Below are 23978 nucleotides of genomic sequence, written 5' to 3' on the forward strand. Positions count from 1 at the left end.
TTACGGGCTGACAATTGATTTTTAATATGGGAAATTGTAGGTTTTACCATTGAGAACCATGTTAGACATGTTTGTGGGGGGGGGAAAAATAATAATATCTATAGAAATATTAGGGCCATTCAATGAATAATTGAAGTGCATTTCTTACCTGTGGCTGCTTTAAGGCCTTGGCTGTCAGGGTGCTTTCATTTTAAATATTTCTCACTGTCTACTAATTCTCTGTGGACACAATTGCATTGTATTGCGTTAACATATTGCTGTGTCATTAAAGGCAAAACAGAATTGCTATTAAAATGTGATTTATTAGCTAAGCTCAAAGTTTGTGTGAAGTCCAAGTCTCACTCTCTCACATCGCAGGACCACAGATGGGTGGTGCATATTATCAAGGATTCATTAGAGCAGGGGTTCCCAAACTACGGCCCGTGGGCCGGATACGGCCCGCCTCCACATTTGGTCCGGCTCCCTGAACCAAAAAAAAAAAAAAAAAAACTGGGGAAAAAAAAAAAAAAAATATATATATATATATATATATATATATATATATATATATATATATATATGTGTGTATATATATATATATATATGTGTGTATATATACAGTGGGGAGAACAAGTATTTGATACACTGACAATGGGAAAACCCATTGGCAGTGTATCAAATACTTGTTCTCCCCACTGTATATATATATATATATTTTTTTTTGTTTCTTTTCCCCCCATTAGTGTTATTTATTTCCTGGCTTTTTTCTGTGAAGAACCCAGAGAGGGTTATTTGGTTATTATCTATTTAATTAATAGTTTTTATTATATTATATTTAGGGTTGTTCCGATCATGTTTTTTAGCTCCCGATCCGATCCCGATCGTTTTAGTTTGAGTATCTGCCCATCCCGATATTTCCCGATCCGATTTATTTATTTTTTGCTCCCGATTCAATTCCAATCATTCCCGATAATTTTTCCCGATCATATACATTTTGGCAATGCATTAAGAAAAAATTGAATAAATCTCGGACGAATATATGCATTCAACATACAGTACATAAGTACTGTATTTGTTTATTATGACAATAAAGATGGCATTTACATTATTAACATTCTTTCTGTGAGAGGGATCCACGGATAGAAAGACTTGTAATTCTTAAAGGATAAATGTGACTTTGTATATTGTGACTAAATATTGCCATCTAGTGTATTTGTTTAGCTTTCAGTAAATGATATTGTAGCCATTTAACTGTTCTGCCCAAACGCATGATGGGAAGTGGAACCATGACTGTGCGTAGTGCTACCAATTGATATATCTTCTCTGCGTTGGGAAATAACATAAGGTGTTAAGAAAAAGATCAATTGTCACCTTGCTTCCCCACATTGCTTCCCATGATATTCCTAATCGTAGAGAGAGGGATTGTAAGGCTTTAGCCTATTAAAAAAAGGCTCCAAAGGCTGCCAAAACTCACTCTACTCATTTTACGCTGCCTTGTATCTCTATATATAGTTAAAACAGCGCCATTTAAGATTGAGCGCGACAATGCGTGAGTGGGTCGTGCAGTGCATGCATTAATTGCGTTAAATATTTTAACGTGATACATTTTTTAAAAAATTAATTATCACCGTTAACGCGATAAATTTGATAGCCCTACTTTAAGCCAAAACTAAAGACCCTGGATGACTGTAAGACATTTTGTCTGTAACGTTAAACACAATTAGAAAACGATTTAATTAAAAATATATATATATATTAAAAAAAGGCATGTCCGATATTTTTTTGCCGATTCCGATACTTTGAAAATGACGTGATCGGACCCGATCGATCGGCGGGACATTTTTAATTATATTATATTATTATTTTATTTACTTTTGTTCCGTGAAGAATCCAGAAAGGGTTATTTGATTGTGGCTTTCTGAAAAACAATGAATCTTTACATTTTGGCACTCCTGCAATCGTCACAACTTTTCTGTTACAAACTGACCCCTCATCAGAGAAGGGAAAAGTTATGTGGCCCTCACAGGAAAAAGTTTGGGGACCCCTTCATTAGAGTTTTAACAGCCGCCATCACTCTCATCTAGCTGCATATGCTGTTATGGACTTGAGATGCAACAAAAAAGCAAACACTGATCCCTAAAACAGGCTGACATCTGTGAGCTTGTTTAGAAAAATAACAAATGATTCAGAAAACTGGCACATGCCACTCAATTAGTCACACAGTATACACATACAAACGTACACAAAAAGTGTGCAAATTCAAACTTTGCAAAGTATCCCCACAATTACTGTACGGTACATATGTGCATGTAGAACATAAAGTGGACATCAAATAAACTTAGTGTACTGGTATGTGTGCTTGTGTATGTGTGCATGTCTCTGTACATGCGTGCTCAATCTTCATTCTTTGCTGTATCTCCGCCCTGGCACACCTTGCCTCATCTCATCCCAAACCATCTGTCAACTACAAGACCAATATAAACACACATCCAGCAGACGCACAAATGCACGCCCACATGCACACACACGTCACACATGATTCCTACCCTTTCCTCTCTTGTGCATCCGCTCCCTTCTGAACCACACTCTCTTCCTCTTTGTGTGTCTGGGCCATCAGACAGTCAGAAGGCCATGCCAGTTTAGTGAGCCATTGATCTGTGGATGATACACTGCCTGTGTGTATATGTGTGAGCCTATGTAAAAGTCTGTGTATGGCAGTTCTCCGTTTGCATTGTGATTTATTGCTGTCTTCTTTTTGTGGACCATAGCCATTTCCGGGCTGAGACATATTGTATGTGGTATGAGTTTAAAATATATATACAGTATATGGAAGGGTAAGATTTGTAAAAGACAAGCAATGTAACACAGGGTCAGAAAATGCTGATAAAAGATTAAAAGAACCAAAAGATAAAATAGACATGTCCACTTGATAACTACTTCACATGTGCAAATGTCATTACAATAAGGCAGGACCGTCCAAAACACGGCTCACGGGCCAACTGCGGCCCCTGCCCAGTTTTTATCGGCCCACAGCAAATGATGAAAATACCATTGAACTAGCAGTATGGCCCGGCTTTGTGTGAAAGCAATACAACTGAATGACAGGAAAAAACGGTCCCGGGGTTACAATGTACCAGACTTTATGATTTCGACTTTCCGACGCCAGAGTCTCGTCCGCCATTTCATGTCTGGTCGTTTTTCTTTCTTTTTTTTTTTTTTTTTTTTTTTTTTTTTTAGTCGCGTATACAGTACCTACCTAGGAGCAAATGAGTTAAAGGATAGGTGGAAATTAGACAATTTTTTCTCTTAAATACACAACAACTGTGTCTTCCCCCTTTTGCAAAGAGACAGTCGCTGCTTTTAAAGAGTTCAATGTGAGGCGATATTACCAAACAAGACACGGTGACATGTACGACAAGATTACATGGCCGAAATCAAATATATCCGCCGCCTCTGCATTCTGTACGCACGCGACGTCAGCGCGTTGTGACTCATTAAAAGTAGACCTGCCATAACGTCATGCTTAGAGCTGACAAAATTAAACGATTCCTCGAGGGGGCGAAAATTCCTTGTTCGATTTTTAAAACCGAGTTATTCTAATTGTTTGAGTAATTGTTTCAGCTCTACAACAAAGCACTTCTGATCACAGCTGAAACAAGCCACTAAACAAGCTCTTTGTTCTTGCTAATTTAACTGTAGCATACAGTACATATGTCATAACTAGGGTTGTTCTGATCATGTTTTTTTGCTCCCGATCCGATCCCGATCGTTTTAGTTTGAGTATCTGCCGATCCCGATATTTCCAAATCCGATTGCTTTTTTTTGCTCCCGTTTCAATTCCAATCATTCCCGATAATATTTCCCGATCATATACATTTTTGGCAATGCATTAAGAAAAAAATGAATAAAACTCGGACGAACATATACATTCAACATACAGTACATAAGTACTGTATTTGTTTATTATGAGAATAAATCCTCAAGATGGCATTTACATTATTAATAGGGTTGTTCCGATCATGTTTTTTTGCTCCCGATCCGATCCCGATCGTTTTAGTTTGAGAATCTGCCGATCCCGATATTTCCCGATCCGATTGCTTTTTTTTGCTCCCGATTCAATCCCAATCATTCCCGATAATTTTTCCCGATCATATACATTTTGGCAATGCATTAAGCAAAAAATATAAATAAAACTTGGACGAATACAGTATATACATTCAACATACAGTACATAAATACTGTATTTGTTTATTATGACAATGAATCAAGATGGCATTTACATTATTAAAATTTTTTCTGTGAGAGGGATCCACGGATAGAAAGACTTGTGACTTTGTATATTGTGACTAAATATTGCCATCTAGTGTATTTGTTGAGCTTTCAGTAAATGATACTGTAGCCATGCCCAAATGCATGATGGGAAGTGGAACCATGACTGTGCGTAGTGCTACCAATTGATATATGTTCTCTGCGCTGGGAAATAACATAAGGTGTTAAGAAAAAGATCAATTGCTACCTTGCTTCCCCACATTGCTTCCCATGATATTTCTAATCATGGGAAGAGGGATTGTAAGGCTTTAGCCAATTAAAAAGAAAAGGCTCAAAGGCTGCCATAATTCACTCTACTCATTTTACACTGCCTTTTATCTCTTTATATAGGTAAAAAAAGGAAAGGTCAAAGATAAGCAGCCAACTTAGCACAATGTCACTTACAGCTACAAATCAAGTCAGAAACCTTGGCGTAATTATTGACTCAGACCTAAAATTTGATAGCCATCTAAAGTCCGTCACTAAATCTGCTTATTACCACCTAAAAAATATAACCAGAATTAAGGGGCTTCTGACTCAACAAGACATGGAAAAACTTATGCATGCATTCATTTTCAGCAGATTGAACTACTGCAACGGTATATTTACAGGTCTTGATAAAAAATCAGTCAGGAAGCTGCAGCTAGTACAGAATGCTGCAGCCAGAGTCCTCACAAATACAAGGAAGCTGGACCACATTACACCGGTTTTTAAATCGCTACACTGGCTTCCAGTGAGTCAAAGGACAGACTATAAAATACTACTGCTCGTCTACAAAACACTTAATGGCCTTGGACCAAAATACATGCTTGACTTGTTAGATTCCTATGAGACATCTAGACCCCTAAGGTCGTCTGGAACGGGTCTTCTGCATGTTCCAAGAACAAGAACCAAGCAGGGTGAGGCAGCATTTAGTTATTATGCTCCTCACCTCTGGAACAAGTTACCCGAACGTCTGAAGTATGCTCAAACTGTTAGCTCCTTTAAATCAGGGCTAAAAACGCTTTTGTTTAGCACTGCATATCCATAACTGTCTATATATTTCAATCTACCTGCCTTCTATTCCTCTTGTGCTTATCTCCATTGCTGATTTCAATGATTATTAGTAGTAGTAGTTTTTGCTTTATTTTTATTTTTGTTTTATTTTTATTTATTTATTTTTATTCTGTGATTAAATACGATCTTTTGTCTTGGTTTTTACGTTGTGTTGATGTAAAGCACCTTGAATTGCCTTGTGTTGAATTGTGCTATATAAATAAATTTGCCTTGCCTTGCCTTGCCTAAAACGGCGTCATTACAGATTAAGCGCGACAATGTGTGAGTGGATCGTGCAGCGCATGCATTAATTGCGTTAAATATTTTAACGTGATACATTTTTTTAAGCAATTAATTACCCCCGTAATCGGGACAACTTTGATAACCCTACCTTAAGCCTTAACTAAAGACTCAGGATGAGTGTAAAATATTATGTCTCTAACATTAAATACAATTAGAAAACGATTTAATTAAAAAATATATATATATTAAAAAAAAGGCATGGCCGATATTTTTTTGCCGATTCCGATACTTTGAAAATGACGTGATCGGACCCGATCGATATAACATTTTACTGTCTGGTAATGTGTACAAGGCAAGATTCGATTTTTTAAATAAATGTGTAGCTTCTTTATCTGCTCTCTGTCTGAAAGCTGAAAGCTTTGCGACAGTTAGTGGTGTACCAAGCCGTCAATGTATGAAAATGACTATTTAATGGGAAAACATTCCAGTGAAGAGCTTTTGGAGTTTCATCAATCACATCAGTACATCTCGCCCGCAAATGAATTGCTCAGTGGTACTAGCAGGGGTTCTCTGCATTAACTGTTTTTCCCTTATCTTTCTCATTCCTGGCATATAATGTGCTCTAAGTTGGAGGTCTTATTTAGTTTAATGAAATGGTTGGTCTAAAACAGGAGTGTGCAAACTACAGCCTGCGGGCTAACTGCAGCCCATAGATTTTTGCCCACAGCAAATTATGGAAATGTCATTGAATATTGCCCACATTAGATTATTGAGTTCAGTCTACATTCTTCTTCTCAGCTTCAACAACAGATAGAGCTAGTCACTTAAACAGTGTCTCTCAGTTAGCTCAGGGGTCAAAACCTGATAACATATTGAAATCAATGAGGGAAACTAACATTTCAGTTTTGTTTAGTTGTTTTTTTTTTTCAATATTATGATACCTCTGGATTATTTTGTTGCTTGAACCTTTAACATTTAACATTCATTCACTGCAATTGACAATTACAGTATAGACAAGAAATTCATTTAAAGCAGTAATGTGAAGTAATTTCTTCACATGCCAAATAGGGTCACAATTAAAGTAATTAAACATTGTCCAACAAATAAAGCATGAAAAAATAATTTATATGTTGTATATTTGACAAAATAATCGCGTTTCCGAAGTTCCAGCCTGAAAGGGGACGAACCCGGAAGTGATACGTCACACCGGGAACAGCGATGGCAGCTCCATACATACGGCCGCCATACAAAGCCCTTCAAACAATGATTCAAACAGCGATATAAGCGATAGATCGAGCGCAAGGGAGGAGATCCAAGTTTTTGAAGAGTTGGAGGAAGAAGAGGAGCTTGGAATTTTATGTTGGACCTAACATGTATTAGCCAGACGCTAATCAGGATGCAAACAATGTGCCTAGACTACCTGACATGGAATGGATACAAGACCCATCGAGATTACAAGATTGGTAAGAAATAGGCTGTTATTATTTTCATGATTTGAAGATGCAGGCATTTGCACATAATTTTATTTTTTTGTCTATCTGATGACATTGTTAAAAAAATAATCAGACTTTATGTTCATTTTGGCAGATCCGGCAGCTCTCGTGCATATAAAATAATAATATAAAAACATTGGGGGGAAAGAAGGAGATGAGTCGTTGATGGCTTTCTCCACTTTATTGTGGCAACAATAAGAAAACAAAATAATAGCGGACTGCCGCCACATTCGACTGCAAAGTTTTGCTTCTCGCTGATCTCCTCCTCGCCTCCTACTACTCCAGCGTCTCTTAAACGGATCGTGCATAGTGTCTTGTTATGAGCTTTTTGTTTGCAAATGTACCGAACACACGACGTGCTGACAACTTTGTTTCTTTATTAACACATGGAGCTAAAACTAAGAACACAGCTCGGCACAGCTATCGGCAGGAAGTGGCGTCTAATGGCGTGAGGAAATGTAGTTTGTAGTGACAAAATGGATTGTATGTCTATTGACGTCAATGGCAGCATTGAGTTAATGTTTGAATCTAAAAGTAAAACACACATTTCAAAAACCAGATCTTTTTTACCCGATTCAGAAAGGAGCCCTCGGGGGATAAAAAGTTTGGACACCCCTCGTCGAAAAAATGAAGTGCTTATCTGTTTGGAACATTTGTGCTGACAAAATGAAGTCATAAAAAAGTTTTACCACATTTGGAGAATGATACCAATCCTTAGTAATGTCCTATTTTACAAGAGACGGGATCTGTTACCTCATGGTTAAAAAATGCAGGTTAGACCTTGGGCAGAAACGCTCGATGAGAGTGAAAGTTAAAAGAGAAAGAAAGAAAGAAGAAAAAATATGGAGAGTTTTAAGGAATGCTTCTGTCATTCCCAGTAGCACCTCCTCCTGCTGCTCACTCACTCACTCACTCACTCACTCACTCACACACTCTTACTTGAATACACACATTCACAAACACAGAGCCATCCATAATAGATGCTAGCTGTAGGCAAACACTGCAGGGCTGGACTTTATAGCACAGCTGGATATGCATGGAAGGCAGAGTCGACATGGTAGAGCAGGTACCCCTGAGAATACTGGACACATTTCTTCTCTCTCCTCATCCCTCTCTGTCTCTCTCTCGCTTCCTCATTGTCACTTCTACAGCTACTCTGTGGCACCATGCTGTTTATGCTGTGACTGCAGAAATCAGCTTGCTGTATGCCTCTTTTATGGGTCGCGTGAGCAGTGGTGTGTGTGTGTGTGTGTGAGTGGCCGTAAGCCTCATTCTCACATTTTAATCTTTGCAAAAGCATGTTGGAATCGATAGGTTTAGTATATGGTAACAAGGAAGTGGAAGTACCTTAGCTGCATCTGTTCAATAAAGAGAACTCGTTGTCTGTTCAGCAGAAACTGTTCTTTTATTACTATATTTTGAATTGGTTTCATTGATGTTTTGCACGGGTGTCCAAACTTTTTCCCCCAAGGTCCGCTTCAAAAAAAATCAAAGGATTCAAGGGCGAACTTGAAGTTTTTCCAATTTAATTTGTCTATAACGAGGATACACAGTATACATATCGAGTAACACTAATATGTATGTATATATGTACAGTGGGGCAAATAATTCTTTAGTCAACCACTAATTGTGCAAGTTCTCCCACTTGAAAATATTAGAGAGGCCTGTAATTGTCAACCTGGGTAAACCTCAACCATGAGAGACAGAATGTGGAAAAAAAACACAAAAATTACATTGTTTTTATTTTTAAAGAATTTATTTGCAAATCATGGTGGAAAATAAGTATTTGGTCAATACCAAAAGTTCATCTCAATACTTTGTTATGTTGTTATGTTGGCAATAACGGAGGCCAAACGTTTTCTGTAACTCTTCACAAGCTTTTCACACTGTTGCTGGTATTTTGGCCCATTCCTCCATGCAGATCTCCTCTAGAGCAGTGATGTTTTGGGGCTGTCGTTGGGCAACACGGACTTTCAACTCCCTCCTCACCCCGTGGCGTCGAAATGATAAGAAGAACGGGGAGCAAAAATCCCAGAAACACACGGGGGGACCTAGTGAATGACCTACAGAGAGCTGGGACCACAGTAACAAAGGCTACTATCAGTAACACAATGCGCCGCCAGGGACTCAAATCCTGCACTGCCAGACGTGTCCCCCTGCTGAAGAAAGTACGCATCCAGGCCCGTCTGTGGTTCGCTAGAGAGCATTTGGATGATCCAGAAGAGGACTGGGAGAATGTGTTATGGTCAGATGAAACCAAAATAGAACTTTTTGGTAGAAACAAAGGTTAGCTTGTTTGGAGGAAAAAGAATCCTGAATTGCACCATACCCACTGTGAAGCATGGGGGTGGAAACATCATGCTTTGGGGCTGTTTTTCTGCAAAGGGACCAGGACGACTAATCTGTGTTAAGGAAAGAATGTATGGGGCCATGTATCGAGTGATTTTGAATGAAAATCGTCGTTGGGCAACACGGGCTTTCAACTCCCTCCACAGATTTTCTATGGGATTGAGATCTGGAGACTGGCTAGGCCACTCCAGGACCTTGAAAAGCTTCTTATGAAGCCACTCCTTTTTTTGCCCTGGCTGTGTGTTTGGGATCATTGTCATGCTGAAAGACCCAGCCACGTCTCATCTTCAATGCCCTTGCTGATGGAAGGAGATTTTCACTCAAAATCTCTCCATACATGGCCCCATTCATTCTTTCCTTTACACAGATCAGTCGTCCTGGTCCCTTTGCAGAAAAATAGCCCCAAAGCATGATGTTTCCACCCCCATGCTCCACACTGGGTATGGTGTTCTTCGGATGTAATTCAGTATTCTTTCTCCTCCAAACACAAGAACCTGTGTTTCTACCAAAAAGTTCTATTTTGGTTTCATCTGACCATAACACATTCTCCCAGTCCTCTTCTGGAACATCCAAATGCTATCTTGCGCACCGCAGACGGGCCTGGACGTGTACTGGCTTCAGCAGGAGGACACGTCTGGCAGTGCAGGATTTGAGTCCCTGGCGGCGCATTGTGTTACTGATTGTAGCCTTTGTTACTGTGGTCCCAGCTCTCTGTAGGTCATTCACTAGGTCCCCCCATGTGGTTCTGGGATTTTTGCTCACCGTTCTTGTTATCATTTTGACACCACGGGGTGAGATCTTGCATGGAGCCCCAGATCGAGGGAAATTATCAGTGGTCTTGTATGTCTTCCATTTTCTAATAATTGCTCCCACGGTTTATTTCTTCACACCAAGCGTTTTACCTATTGCAGATTCAGTCTTCCCAGCCTGGTGCAGGTCTACAATTTTGTCTCTGGTGTCCTTCGACACCTCTTTGGTCTTGGCCGTAGTGGAGTTTGGAGTGTGACTGACTGAGTTGTGGATAGGTGTCTTTTATACCGATAATGAGTTAAAACAGGTGCCATTAATACAGGTAACGAGTGGAGCCTTGTTGGACCTCGTTAGACCTCTTTAGAAGAAGTTAGACCTCTTTGACAGCCAGAAATCTTGCTTGTTTGTAGGTGACCAAATACTTATTTTCCACTCCAATTTGAAAATAAATTCTTTAAAAATCAAAACAATGTGATTTTCTGTTTTTTTCCCCCACATTCTGTCTCTCATGGTTGAGGTTTACCCATGTTGACAATTATAGGCCTCTAATGTTTTCAAGTCTGAGAACTTGCACAATTAGTGGTTGACTAAATACTTATTTGCCCCACTGTATGTAAATGTATTAGGGATGGCCCCAATTCGATCACGTGATCATAAATTGGGTCCGATCTTCATCATTTTCAGAGGATCCTGATTGGGTAAAAAGATTTGCTTTTGTGTTAATGAATATTTTTAGTTATTCATTTATTGACTGCCGTTGAACAATAATTTGATCGCTGCCAGCACCCAGTCAAATTGGATTGGACGTCTATCGCTGTCACCGGCAGTGAAACATGATCCCTCAATGCCAGCATTCCCAGTTGAAATGGATTTGATGTTTATGACTGTCAATGGCAGTGAATGAGTTAAGGGCTAGAAGCAACAAAATAATCCAGAGGTATTAGGATATAATAATAATACCAAAAAAATTGAAATTCAGTTTCCTACATTGATTGAAACATGTTGTCAGGTTTTGACCCCTGAACTAATGGAGAGGCACTTTTTAACCCCTTCAGACCTAAGCATGCTGCTGAAGGATACGACGCGTTTGCATCTCTAAACCAGTAAATATACTAAATTTCGTTGCTATTGCCATTCCAGGGAGAAAACCGGATGAAACTTAATCCATCAAAACCAAATCATGAGTTTTGGCACGCCCTCTGCTATTTCTCGCTTTTGAAATTGGCTGAGCAAACGCAACTTCAAAAAGGATAGCGTAAAGTGCTCATATCTCATTAAAACACATTAACATTAACATTAAAAATGACCAATAAAAGCATGAAATATCCCCGACCAAAAAATTGCATTTTGTTCTGGTGATTGAGTAAAAATCAGTGCAGATTTATTTTATTTATTCATTTATTTATTTATTTGCCTAGCATTAAAAATGTAGGTCTGAAGGGGTTAAGTGACTAGCTTCCTCTATTGTTGAAGCTGAGAAGTGCAACAGCATGTAGCTTGAACTCAAGAATCTAATTTAGGCCATATTCAATTATATTTTCATAATTTGCTGCGGCCCAATAAAAACAGGGCCGCGGGCCAGAATTTGAACCCCACTGATGTATTGTAATTTGTATCATTGCTCAGAGTTGCATGGGTAGGTAATGAGAATAATTCTGTCGCCGCCTCCCTTATCCTGTAGGCTACAACCTACTGACAAAGTGATAGTCTCAACACAACAGATCTTTGATGCTCTTCTGCGGTAAAATTCTCATTAACATTCCGCTGATTAGAAAACAACCATTCAGCCTGTTGCTTTCAGTTTCGTATTTGCTAAGCAAAAAACATCCTGTATTGCAGTGTTTTTCAACCTTTACTGAGTTTTTACATTGGAAAAAATCTTGCGGCACCCCACAAACCAAAAATGTTCCAAATTTACTTTCTGTACAGTATATTTAATTTCGTGCTGTCAAATTCATCGCGTTAACGGGCGGTAATTAATTAAAGTAATTTTTAAAATGAATCACGTTAAAATATTTGACGCATTTAACGCATGCACGGAATGACCCGCTCATGCATTGCCTCAAACAGTTTACAATGACTCCGTTTTAGCACAGTGAGAGCGAAATGGCAGAGAAATGCGAGTGGGCACAGGTGTTCATTTGACCGCGCCTTTTATTGGCATAAGCTTTGGCAACTCTTTCACAACAAACATACCTATTGTGGCGGGCGACGTGGGGAAGACTGACAGGAGATGAGCTTTTTCTTAACATGCTTTGTTGAACACAACACAGAACATATACCATTTGCAGCCACCACTGACAGTCATGGTGGCCCAACTTCCCATCTTGCATTTGGACGGAACAGTTAAGTCGCGACAGCATCATTTAGTGAAAGCACAACAAAAATAATATTCCTATCTCTCAAAAAAATAATGTTCACAAAAAGAAAAGCACTCATTGCAAAGAGAACCGGCATTCCCAATCAAAATAACTATGCAAAATACACATAAAACTTACTCAGACTTTGCCTTGGCTAGATCTCGAATTAATTTAAAACTCCCCATTGAAACCTTGTGGTGTATTCAATCACTACCTTACGTAGTTAAAGACACTGTGGAAGAACGGCAGGGAGCCCATGTGACGTCCCGCTCGGCGACGTCAACAATGGCGAGCTATTAGTTCATTTTATAATTGAAAATTTTACAAATTTTATTAAAACGAATACATTAAGAGGGGTTTTAATATAAAATTACTATAACTTGTACTCACATTTATCTTTTAAAACTACAAGTCTTTCTATCAATGGATCCATTTAACAGAAAGAATGTTAATAATGTTAATGGCATCTTGTTGATTTATTGTTATAATAAACAAATACAGTACTTATGTAAGGCAAGGCAAGGCAAATTTATTTATATAGCACAATTCAACACAAGGCAATTCAAAGTGCTTTACATCACATGAAAACCATAAAAATCACATTTAAATCAACACAACGTAAAAACCAAGACAAAAGACCGCATTTAATCACAGAATAAAAATAAATAAATAAATATAAAACAAAAATAGAAATAAAGCAAAAACTACTACTAATAATAATCATTGAAATCAGCAATGGAGATAAGCACAAGAGGAATAGAAGGCAGGTAGATTGAAATATATAGACAGTTATGGATATGCAGTGCTAAACAAAAGCGTTTTTAGCCCTGATTTAAATGAGCTAACGGTTTGAGCATACTTCAGACCTTCGGGTAACTTGTTCCAGAGGTGAGGAGCATAATAACTAAATGCTGCCTCACCCTGCTTGGTTCTTGTTCTTGGAACATGCAGAAGACCCGTTCCAGACGACCTTAAGGGTCTAGATGTCTCATAGGAATCTAACAAGTCAAGCATGTATTTTGGTCCAAGGCCATTAAGTGTTTTGTAGACGAGCAGTAGTATTTTATAGTCTATCCTTTGACTCACTGGAAGCCAGTGTAGCGATTTCAAAACCGGTGTAATGTGGTCCAGCTTCCTTGTATTTGTGAGGACTCTGGCTGCAGCATTCTGTACTAGCTGCAGCTTCCTGACTGATTTTTTATCAAGACCTGTAAATATACCGTTGCAGTAGTCCAATCTGCTGAAAATGAATGCATGCATAAGTTTTTCCATGTCTTGTTGAGTCAGAAGCCCCTTAATTCTGGTTATATTTTTTAGGTGGTAATAAGCGGATTTAGTGACGGACTTTAGATGGCTATCAAATTTTAGGTCTGAGTCAATAATTACGCCAAGGTTTCTGACTTGATTTGTAGCTGTAAGTGACATTGTGCTAAGGTGGCTGCTTATCTTTGACCTTTCCTTTTTTGGCCCAAAAATGATCACCTCTGTTTTCTCCACATTTAACTGGAGAAAATTCTGGCACATCCATTCATTGATTTGATGAATGCATTTACTCAGGGAGACTAAGGGACTATAATCATGTGGGGACACAGAAATGTACAGTTGTGTGTCATCTGCATAGGCGTGATAGGAGATGTCATACTGTTCCATTATCTGAGCTAACGGAAGCATATAGATGTTAAATAAGAGTGGTCCAAGAATTGACCCTTGAGGGACTCCACACGTGAATTTGGTTCGTTCTGACTGATAATTTCCGATTGACACAAAGAAATCCCTATCATGTAAATAGGATGTGAACCACTGAAGAATAGTGTCAGTAAGCCCTACCCACTGTTCCAATCTGCTGAGTAGTATGTTGTGATCAACCGTGTCAAATGCGGCGCTGAGATCCAATAGTAGCAGAACAGATGATTTGCCTGCATCGGTATTCCGACGAATATCATTTAGGACTTTGATAAGCACGGTCTCGGTGCTGTGTTGTGGCCGAAATCCAGACTGAAATGAGTCAAAAAGATTGTTTTGGATCATAAAAGTCTGGATCTGTTCAAACACAACCCTTTCGATAATTTTCCCCAGGAATGTCAGATTTGATATTGGCCTGTAATTACTAATGGTTGAGGCATCCAGATTAGGTTTTTTTAGGAGAGGTTTTATTACTGCAGTTTTTAAAGTCTGAGGAAACTCTCCTGTTTGGAGGGAAGTATTTATAATCTGAAGTATGTCTGGGGCTATGCAATGAAAAACAGTTTTGAAAAAGTTTGAAGGAAGGATGTCAAGGCAGCATGTTGTGGGCTTTAGTTTCGACACAATTTCTGTTAAAGTGGCATAGTCCAAGAGGCTAAACTGTCTAAGATTGACGTGGGGGACATGTTGGGAGGCATTTAGTGTAACATTTGTTAATCCGGAGTTGCACACAGTCTGTCTAATCATTAGTACTTTGTGTGTAAAAAATGCTGCGAAATTATTACAGGACACCTCAGATGCCAATTCCTGAGGTATTGATGCTTGTGGGTTTGTCAGTTTGTCAACAACAGAAAATAGTGTGCGAGTATTGTGGGTGTTTCTACTAATGATCTCTGAAAAATATGATTGTCTAGCATTTTTCAGTTCCTGGTTGTATTTGCGAAGACTCTCTTTGTAGATATCATAAAAAACTAGGAGTTTGTTTTTTCGCCATCTGCGTTCTGCTCGTCTACAAACTTGCTTTTGTTTTATAGCTAGTATGGCATTTCTCCAGGGTGACCTCTTCTTTCTTGACAAGGTTTTTGTCTTAATCGGGGCAATAGTGTCCATTACAGTCATCACACCGGAACTGAAACTATTTACAAGTTCTTCCACTGGAGCTATTGTAGGGGTTAATAATGAGGCATAGGCCTGTGTGAATAACGCACATGTGTTATCACTTATGTAACGCTTCCTAATAAACTCTGTTTCCCTTTTCAGAGGATGGACAGGGGTGGTCATTTTAAACATAATGCAGTAGTGATCAGACAGAGCAACATCATTCACTGTGACCTCAGAGATGTTAAGACCTTTGGATATTATTAAGTCCAGTATGTGCCCTCTGTTATGTGTTGGAACTGTGACATGCTGAGATAAACCAAATGTATCCAAAATATTTAAAAGCTCTCTAGCACATCCTTCTTCAGGATTATCAACATGAATGTTAAAGTCACCCACTAAAACAACACAATCAAAGTCCATGCACACGGAAGACAGTATTTTGGTAAACTCATCAAAAAACATTGTGTTATACTTTGGTGGTCTGTAAATTGTTACCAAGGCAGCTCTGCAAGGGCTTTTTAGCTGAATGACAATATACTCAAAGGAATCAAACTGACCACATGAAATATTCGTGCATTGAAAACTGTCCCTGATCAGACTGGCAACCCCACCTCCTTTCTTATGGGTTCTTGGCGCACTAAAGAAATTGAAGTTTGCGGGGGTTGCCTCGATCAGAACTGTCGAACTCTTATCTTGATCTAACCAAGTTTCTGTTAGGAACAACATGTCAAGGTTATGTTTGCAGATAAAATCATTAATTAAGAAAGATTTGCCAGCTAAAGATCTAATATTTAGCAGAGCCAATTGGAGATGCCAGACTGGATTCACTGGTGAGCTTTGGGAATGACATACTATGTTTAACAGGTTGGCAGAATTTATTGAACGTTTTTTATTTCTCACCAGTCTAGCCCTTTTTTTGTTGTTTATCACCACTGGGATTGTTGAGCATACATACTGTACTCCATAAGGCCCCGGCTTTTGCTGGGACAGAAAAGTCTTTGTAATGTTTTCACAGCCTGGACCCGGTGCACATCATATTGGTGTCGCAAACATGGCTCCCTCCATAGAAGGATAATACCGTGTAGTTCCAGAGTTGTAGTGCTTTGGCTTTGCCCCGAGAGAATTCCAGTGGAGGCTGGTTGGTTTGTTGCCATCTTCCCCTGGCACCTGTCGGGTGTGGCAGGTACAGGGTGGAAGCGAAGACATGAACTTGAGGAGATCAAGAGACTGGTTAACCTTGCTATCTAGACCCATGGAGTCCCAATCAGGTTGACTCATTATTCCATCCAAACTAAGTCGTCGGCGGGGTGGCTTCCGGGACTGTGGGGATTTAGGCCTTGATGAGGCCTTAGCCTGACTGAGTCGGAGGAGTGGTGGCGTCTTGGAGTGTGAGGATTTGGTGCTGGATGGGGCCTTATCCTGGAGTCTGCGGCGTGGTGGCGTCTTGGAGTGTGAGGATTTGGGGCTGGATGGGGCCTTAGCCTGGAGTCGGCGGCATGGTGGCGTCTTGGAGTGCGAGGATTTGGTGCTGGATGGGGCCTCGACAGCAGAGGATTGCACGGTCGGGTCGTTCTCCTCCTGTTGAGCTGATGGAGCCACTTCTTGAGTCTCGTCTGAAGGGGGTCGATCACCTGCTACCAGGGTCTCCTTCCGTTGAGGCAGTGGAGCCTCAGCAGAGGAGGGTTGGTCACAGCCTGGCGGGGCTAGCTTAGTCACTTCCCCTTCAGCGACTATCGGCTCCATTTTTGGAGGAGAGATTGATCCTGCGTGCACACTGTCTGATTCAGCACTCATCCCAGCCATCATGTTTATCCGATGTTTTGGGACAGCTTGCCTCCTTTCCTCGAGATAAGCAGACTGTCTGTGCCTCAAGAGATAAAACATGCTGCTGCTTAGTAACCGCACTCCTGACTTATTTAGGTGAAGGCCATCGTTCTTAAAGAGGTGCCTGCGCCCTGAAAATATGTTGAAATTGTCAATGAAGTACATCGATTGTCCAGCGCATGTTGCTTTGAGCCATTTGTTAAGCATCATCACTCTGCTGAAACTTTCATCCCCCAGCCTGGGCGCGGGTATGGGTCCACTGAAAAACACCTCAGTATTTAAAGTTCCGACTTTGTTTATCAGTTCAGTGAAGTCTTGCTTTAAAAGCTCTGATTTTTGCTTCGCAATATCGAGGGCTCCTGTGTGTATTATCAGACTAGTGGCTGTTGGATGCTGAGCAGCAATGCTCAGGATACGTTCAGAGATAACAGACACCGTAGCTTTGTTTAAACAACATACTCTGGTATTGTTGCTACAAAAGTGTTTCATCCCATTCACAGCAAAGTCGCCCACTATCAGAGTGCGGGGCCCATTGGGTCGCTTTCTCTGTAGCCTACTAGCACATGCATTAGCATCGTACCTCTCTTTCGAGCTGGGTGTTCCAACTTTCCCTGGGTCAGGAGTCTCGGAGAGTGGCGTAAATCTATTTTCCAGTAGAATTCCAGCAGCTTGAGGCACTTTGCTTTGAGCCTTTGTTGTTGCCTTGATCTGTGATAATTTTCCTTCTGGTGCCGGAGTAGATGACGCATTCTTCTGCAGAGGTGGCCATTCCTTTTCATCGTAAATCTGCCAGTGCTGGGTTCTGCCAGGGTCCCGTTGAGTCTCGATGGTGTTTGTTTGCATTCTATGGGTCCGCTCCCACTCGCTGTTTTGGGAGATCGGCAGAGTGGTTTCATTCCCGAGCTGTCCGTTTACCTCCATATTCACTTCAAGCCGGTAGATTTTTGTTTCCAGTACTGCTATCTTCTGGAGCAGTTTGTGGTAATCATCCATTGACAGGGGAGGCATGTTGCTGCTACTTAGCTTTCGTAAGCCGAATTCCTCAGCTCCGATAAGGCAGACTTGTGTTCCAATAACGACAAAAAAGCACTTTAAAAGGCTCAAAAATGCTCAAAAAGCCTTTGTTTGAATATAAACATGATTAAAAGATAATTCCAAGACCTCCTGAGTAATTTAGAGGTGTTTAAAAATGATTAAAAAGATGATTGAAGCTTGAGAAGCAGGAGCAAAGCAGAGAGACGTCTGCACAGTAGCGAAGCAGCAAGCAGCAAGAAAAATGTACAGTATGTTGAATGTATATGTCCGTCTTGTGTCTCATCTTTCCATTCCAACAATAATTTACTGAAAAATATGGCATATTTTAGAGATGGTTTGAATTGCGATTAATTACGATTAATTAATTTTCAAGCTGTGATTAACTCGATAAAAAATTTTAATCGTTTAAAATAATTTCTCAATAGTTACATTTACTCAGTGTGAAAATTGAGCCTGTTTAGATGAACACAAAGCCGATATCCTGGCAGGGATTGAAGAAAGACACATATGAAGCTCTTCTTTAAGAGTTTTCAGTCTCTCTCTGTTTTTATTTATTATAGCAGTTAGGCTTGAAAAGCTCAGAATTATCAGACAGGGGGATTTTAACCGCATCAGGGCCGAGCATCTCACTGACGATGGCTTTGCAGGCAGGTAGTATTAATGTCTCTGCCACAGTGTGGGACTTTTTGGATTCAGCATCAAGTTAAGCAACAAGGTAATTTTCTTTGAGGGCTTTGTCATTTACCTTTTGTAGTGTTTCTCTGTTTTCACAAAGGCAAACAAAATAATCCATCACCTTGTTTTGAAGCGATGGGTGTTTCGTTTGGAGATGACGTTTAAGCTTGCTTGGCACCATTGCGCTGTTGGATAGCTGCTCGTGTCACGTTCAAGAACTGCTCGGATTTCTATCCATCAGCCACAGTGCTGTCCTCGAAAATATGTTGGAATAAAACACAGAGGGGGGATTGACGGTCGTCACAAATGGATAAAATAGAAAGGACACTTTAGTGTATATCAACACATAATGAGTCTAATCAAATGATAGACAGTAGACATGCTGGGGTCCACATTGTCGCGGAAAGCAAGGTGGCTAAGTGCTAGAAATCCAATCAGTTTTTGAACGTGAAACGAGCAATACATCACTCATCTGCACACATCTGCTGGCTGAAAAGCACTGCTGTATTGGGTAAAGATCAGTTAACTGACTTGGGCAGTTAAGAATATGCCATTCTTGCCCTTTAAATTTAATCGAGCTGCATTTCACAGAAATTCGCCATGAGATGTCATTTGGATGACCATATTATTTTTTTCTCTGTATCATGATGATGACTGGTATTTTTTTTTTTTCATGATGTGACTCCTGATTGAAGTAACACCTTTAACTTTGATGTGTATTGGACTATACTCACGTTCTAGTCACATTCAGCCTCATGCTATGAAATCTAAAATAAAAAAATTTAAAAAACGCGAGTGAGTGAGTTTCAATCAAATATTGCCAAGTTATTTATCCAAGTATTAAAAATGACAGTTATCTTTATAGGTAAATTTCTACACTTTAATCAGATCTGTACAGTACACAGGCAAATCACAAAAACATCATTTTTCAAATATTTCTGGGTTTAATAATAACCATTTGATTTTGAAGGTATCTCCTATGATATGATTGAATTTGTTGCACTTAACTTTATACTGAAAGAAATAATCGCTTTTACTCATACTCTTGGTAGTACTTTTACTATCACTAAAATGGAAGTACAGTGTTGTATTTTCTTAACAGTAAAAACTTGTGGGGACAAAAAAAATAACTATTTGTATAAAGCATAAGGTCTATATCGGTATGTCTGTTACAGTTTGATAATTGTCTTAGCCCACTGATTGTGCTCATACATGCATATGGTTTGGTAGGCGGGTTTTGTGTGCAGTGCTCTGCCACGTTAAGCATATTTCAGAGCTCTAAATGTGGTTTTTATTACACAGCAGCACATTTAGCCAAGACCCACAATCTCTATCTCTCTTTTGCTCTCTCCTTCCCTCACGGCGAAATACAGAATTAATGTCTTCCAAGTTAGATGACATACTGTATCCATACTTTGGGTGCTTGTTTTCACAATTTTTCTTATGTTTAAAACATGCCCTCCTTTTCTTCACAGGGTAACCAGGACACACCAACTCCCCCAGATCCATCCATGGCCCAGACGTACCCATCAGCCCAGTTTACCCCCACTCCCCAGAATGGCATTACCCCTGAATTCACAGCTTCGCATCCTCACCCACATCCACATTCACACCAGCACCCAGTACCTCAAGACTACTCTGGAGTTCAGGCCTCTGTCAGCGACCATCCACTTAATATATACCAGTCTACACAGAGCCACAGTGACCAGAATGGACCAGACATCATCCGTCAAACAGTTACCGGCACCGCCACAGTAAGACAAGATAAGATGAATACAATAGTTGGTTAAATTTGACATGGATGGGATTTAAATCTATCATTGGTCATTTCAAAACATTGGCTGTAACGCTAGCTTTCATGGACTGCAAGCCACACCTACAATGTCATTCGTTTCAGAAGAAGGAAATGTTTTCCATCAAAATACACTAAAAATAATGGTTATTGGTAGAACTATCTTGCTTGATGTTGAGGTTTTCCATCCACAACACAAAGCAATGAGAACTCTGGTCTGTAAACGCACCAAACAGTGCTAGTGTGAAAGCGCTCAAAAAGAATTCTCTTCTGTTTAAAATTGACCAAACAGCGCTTGTGTGAAAGTGCCCTTAGCTAGGTATTTCAGACCAAATTTCTTTTTTTCTTTTCAAAACACATCATGCAATTGTAATACATCCCTTTGTAGGGTTTTTCCATGCCTTTCACAGAATTAAAAAAAACTTTTTTAAATATTTCAAAACAAAAATTATTTTAGTACACTTCAAATTTATAATGTCTTAATCAGATTACTTTTCTTAAATCTAGTCAAATAATTTTCTCCATCTTGTTTTGAGTGTTAAAGACTAGTTAACAGATTAATGACTCAGATTATTCCACTTATTTGATGTAAATGTTACTATTTGTTCTTATTAAGCCCATACATCTAAAAGTTGGTAATTTTTCATCCAAATTAAGCACACTTTGCTTTCAAATAATCTTTTGAACAATATGTATTTTTGAATTAAGAACATTTCTGGCAAGCAAGGTTTTTCTAAAAATTAGAAATACTGCAGTACTTTATAGTTTAAAATAAGTCTTTTAGGCTTATTTTCAGATAGCTGTTTTCCTTATTTTAAGTAATCTAAGTGACTAGAATTTACTATAAGCACCAGCAGATAATTTCACTTATTTCTAGTAGATTTAAACTGAAAACAAGGGCATTTAACTAGTTTTAAGGAGGTGTTTTTGCGGTGTAGAACTTTACAAAACAAAACAGCAAAGAAACAGAAATAGCTGATGGAAATTAAATTAAAATGCATTATCTGCCTTCAATAATAGCTATTTCAGCAGCATAATCAAGATAGGCATGTCTGACAATCCTCAGAACAAAGGCGTGTGCCATTGTTTACATTCTGAAATTCGTTATACTTCCTGCTTGTAAAATCCCCTGCCACACAAAAGCGGTCCCCCCAACGCGGGCAACCCCGCTATCAGTGTTAAGAAGAATAGAATAGAATAGAATAGAATAGAATAGAATAGAATAGAATAGAATAGAATAGAATAGAATAGAATAGAATAGAATAGCCCTTTATTGTCATTATACAGTTGTACAATAAAATTGTGAAGCATATCCCTTTCCAGTGCAGGACGAGAAAAAATCTCGAAAGTGGCTTGCAAGAATACAAGTATAAAATCTATTGCACATTAATATTGCACGTAAATAAGTATTGCACATATAAAATGTGTGAATAAAAGTTCAGTAGCAGAAGTTGACAGTGAGGCATTGAATATTGCCCATTAATATTGCACGTAAATAAGATTTTCACATAGAATATGTGTGAAATAGAAGTAGCAGAAGTTGAAAGTGAGGCATTGAATACTGCACATAGTAAGTATTGCACATAGTGTATTGCATGTAAATGAATACTGGACATTGGGTGATGTGGTGTTACATATGGCTGTTGCTTTAGCAAAGAAACTATTCCTCAGTCAGTTTGTTCTTGCTTTTAAACACCTATAGCGTCTCCCAGAGGGGAGCAGAAGACCTCTGGAAAGCATTTTGGCATGTAGAATGCAGTTACAGTGCATAATAAGAATGGTATTGAGGTTTATAAGCAGACAGTGTGTCTTAAGTTCAGTGGCCTCAGACATAACTATCACCCATGTTTCATTGTGCTATGACGTGAAAAAAAAATTTAAGTTTTTGCAAAAGGGTAAAAAAACACAGAAAACTGGAAAAAGCAGTTCTGCGATTGTCCTCAGCTAGCATAAGTGATTAGCACATGAGCTAAGCTAATGTACTAATGTGGTGCCAGCCCCCAAGCCAAATTGGACTAGAGGTCTATCGCTGTCAATGGCAGTGAAACATGATCACTCAATGCCAATCTTCCCAAGCACTGCCAGGCACAGTTTAAGTGACTAGTTCCATCCAGTGTTAAAGCTCAGAAGTGCAACATAATGTAGGCTGAATTTAAGTTTCTTGTGATCACCTTTCTTCATATTCAGTGATATTTTCATATCTCGCTGTGGGCCATAATTTCGACACCCATGCTTTAAGGGGAACAAAACATGATTGCCAGAAAGTGGGAGGAGCATCTGGAAGACTCATTGGTTTTCCTTTCCAGTCTGGCTGTCTGCTGTGCTCATTCCCACACATCAACTGACTGCTTTATTTTCCTTTCTGCATCTCCTCCCTTACTCGTGCTCTTTCTCTCCCTCTCTTCTCCCTCTTTCTTTGGGAGGGGTGTAACTTTCAACCGCTGTACTTCAACTGTTTGTGCCTGCAATGAGTAAGATTCCCAAAATAACATGAAAGGAGCAGTAACTCAGTGATATTAATACACAAATTGGATGTCTACTGTAACTGGGCCAGAGTTATTTATTTTGTTTTGGGATGCAGATGAGAGCGACACACTGGTAAAGTAGCCAACGTCAGAGGACAAAGCCATCAAAATTAAATGTGGTGGCTAAACAAAAACTACACCAGATGGCTTGATAATTAATAAGACATTAAAATTGATCAAGAGGAAAACTCAATTTTAATGCCAACTAGCCTACCCCTAAAAAGTTTTTCATGTCAGTGGTGCATCTCAGGCTATAATATCAGGAAAGAAAAAAAAAACAGGACAAAACTAATCCCAACAAACGTGGCTATAGCAAGAGGTTTCCTGTTTCATGGGTATCCGTCATTGCATTTTTACTCTGGTGTTTTGTTCTGTATCAAATGTAATAATTGTTTGTAGACTGAGATGTACAGTATTATTACTGTCTGCAGAGGAATATCCAATCAGAAACTCAATATAGTCACATGTGTTTCCACATGCGCAACAATGTCCAACGAATTGGCTGTCTTTGGACATTGGATTTGGCTAGCTCAGGGGTGTCCAAACTTCGGCCCGTATTTATTGGCAAGAAGCAAATGATGACAGTATCATTGAATTTGGCTCACACAAGAAACTTAAGTCAACCCACATACTGTTGCATTTCTCAGCTTCAACACTAGATGGAGATAGTCACTTAAAACAGTAGTGCCTCTCCATTAGCTCAGGGGTCAAAACCTGGCAACATGATGAAATCAATGTAACTCATTCACTGCCATTGACCGTTATAGACTAGGGATGTTCAGATCAAATATTTTTGTCCCCTGATTTTGAAAATCTGCCGATACAG

General features: G+C 39.3%; 1 protein-coding gene across 7 annotated transcripts in view; it reads left to right on the forward strand.

The window, feature by feature from the left end:
• rbfox1 (RNA binding fox-1 homolog 1) overlaps positions 1 to 23978 on the forward strand; it is a 286556-nt gene that overhangs the window by 181731 nt on the left and 80847 nt on the right. For 6 of the 7 annotated variants that reach the window (XR_009067305.1, XR_009067306.1, XM_057860876.1 and 3 more), the window contains one exon: positions 20311 to 20589. Coding sequence is in view for 5 of the 7 variants with exons in the window: in XM_057860873.1 (XP_057716856.1) it covers positions 20311 to 20589 (279 nt within the window). In the remaining 2 variants the exon portion in view is untranslated. Of the gene's footprint in view, positions 1 to 7985; positions 8125 to 20310; positions 20590 to 23978 lie in introns of those variants that run through there. The other variant, XM_057860875.1, reaches the window with a different exon arrangement.

The sequence above is a fragment of the Corythoichthys intestinalis genome, chromosome 16 (genome assembly GCF_030265065.1).
Source record: "Corythoichthys intestinalis isolate RoL2023-P3 chromosome 16, ASM3026506v1, whole genome shotgun sequence".
In the NCBI taxonomy this organism is placed as follows: Eukaryota; Metazoa; Chordata; class Actinopteri; order Syngnathiformes; family Syngnathidae; genus Corythoichthys; species Corythoichthys intestinalis.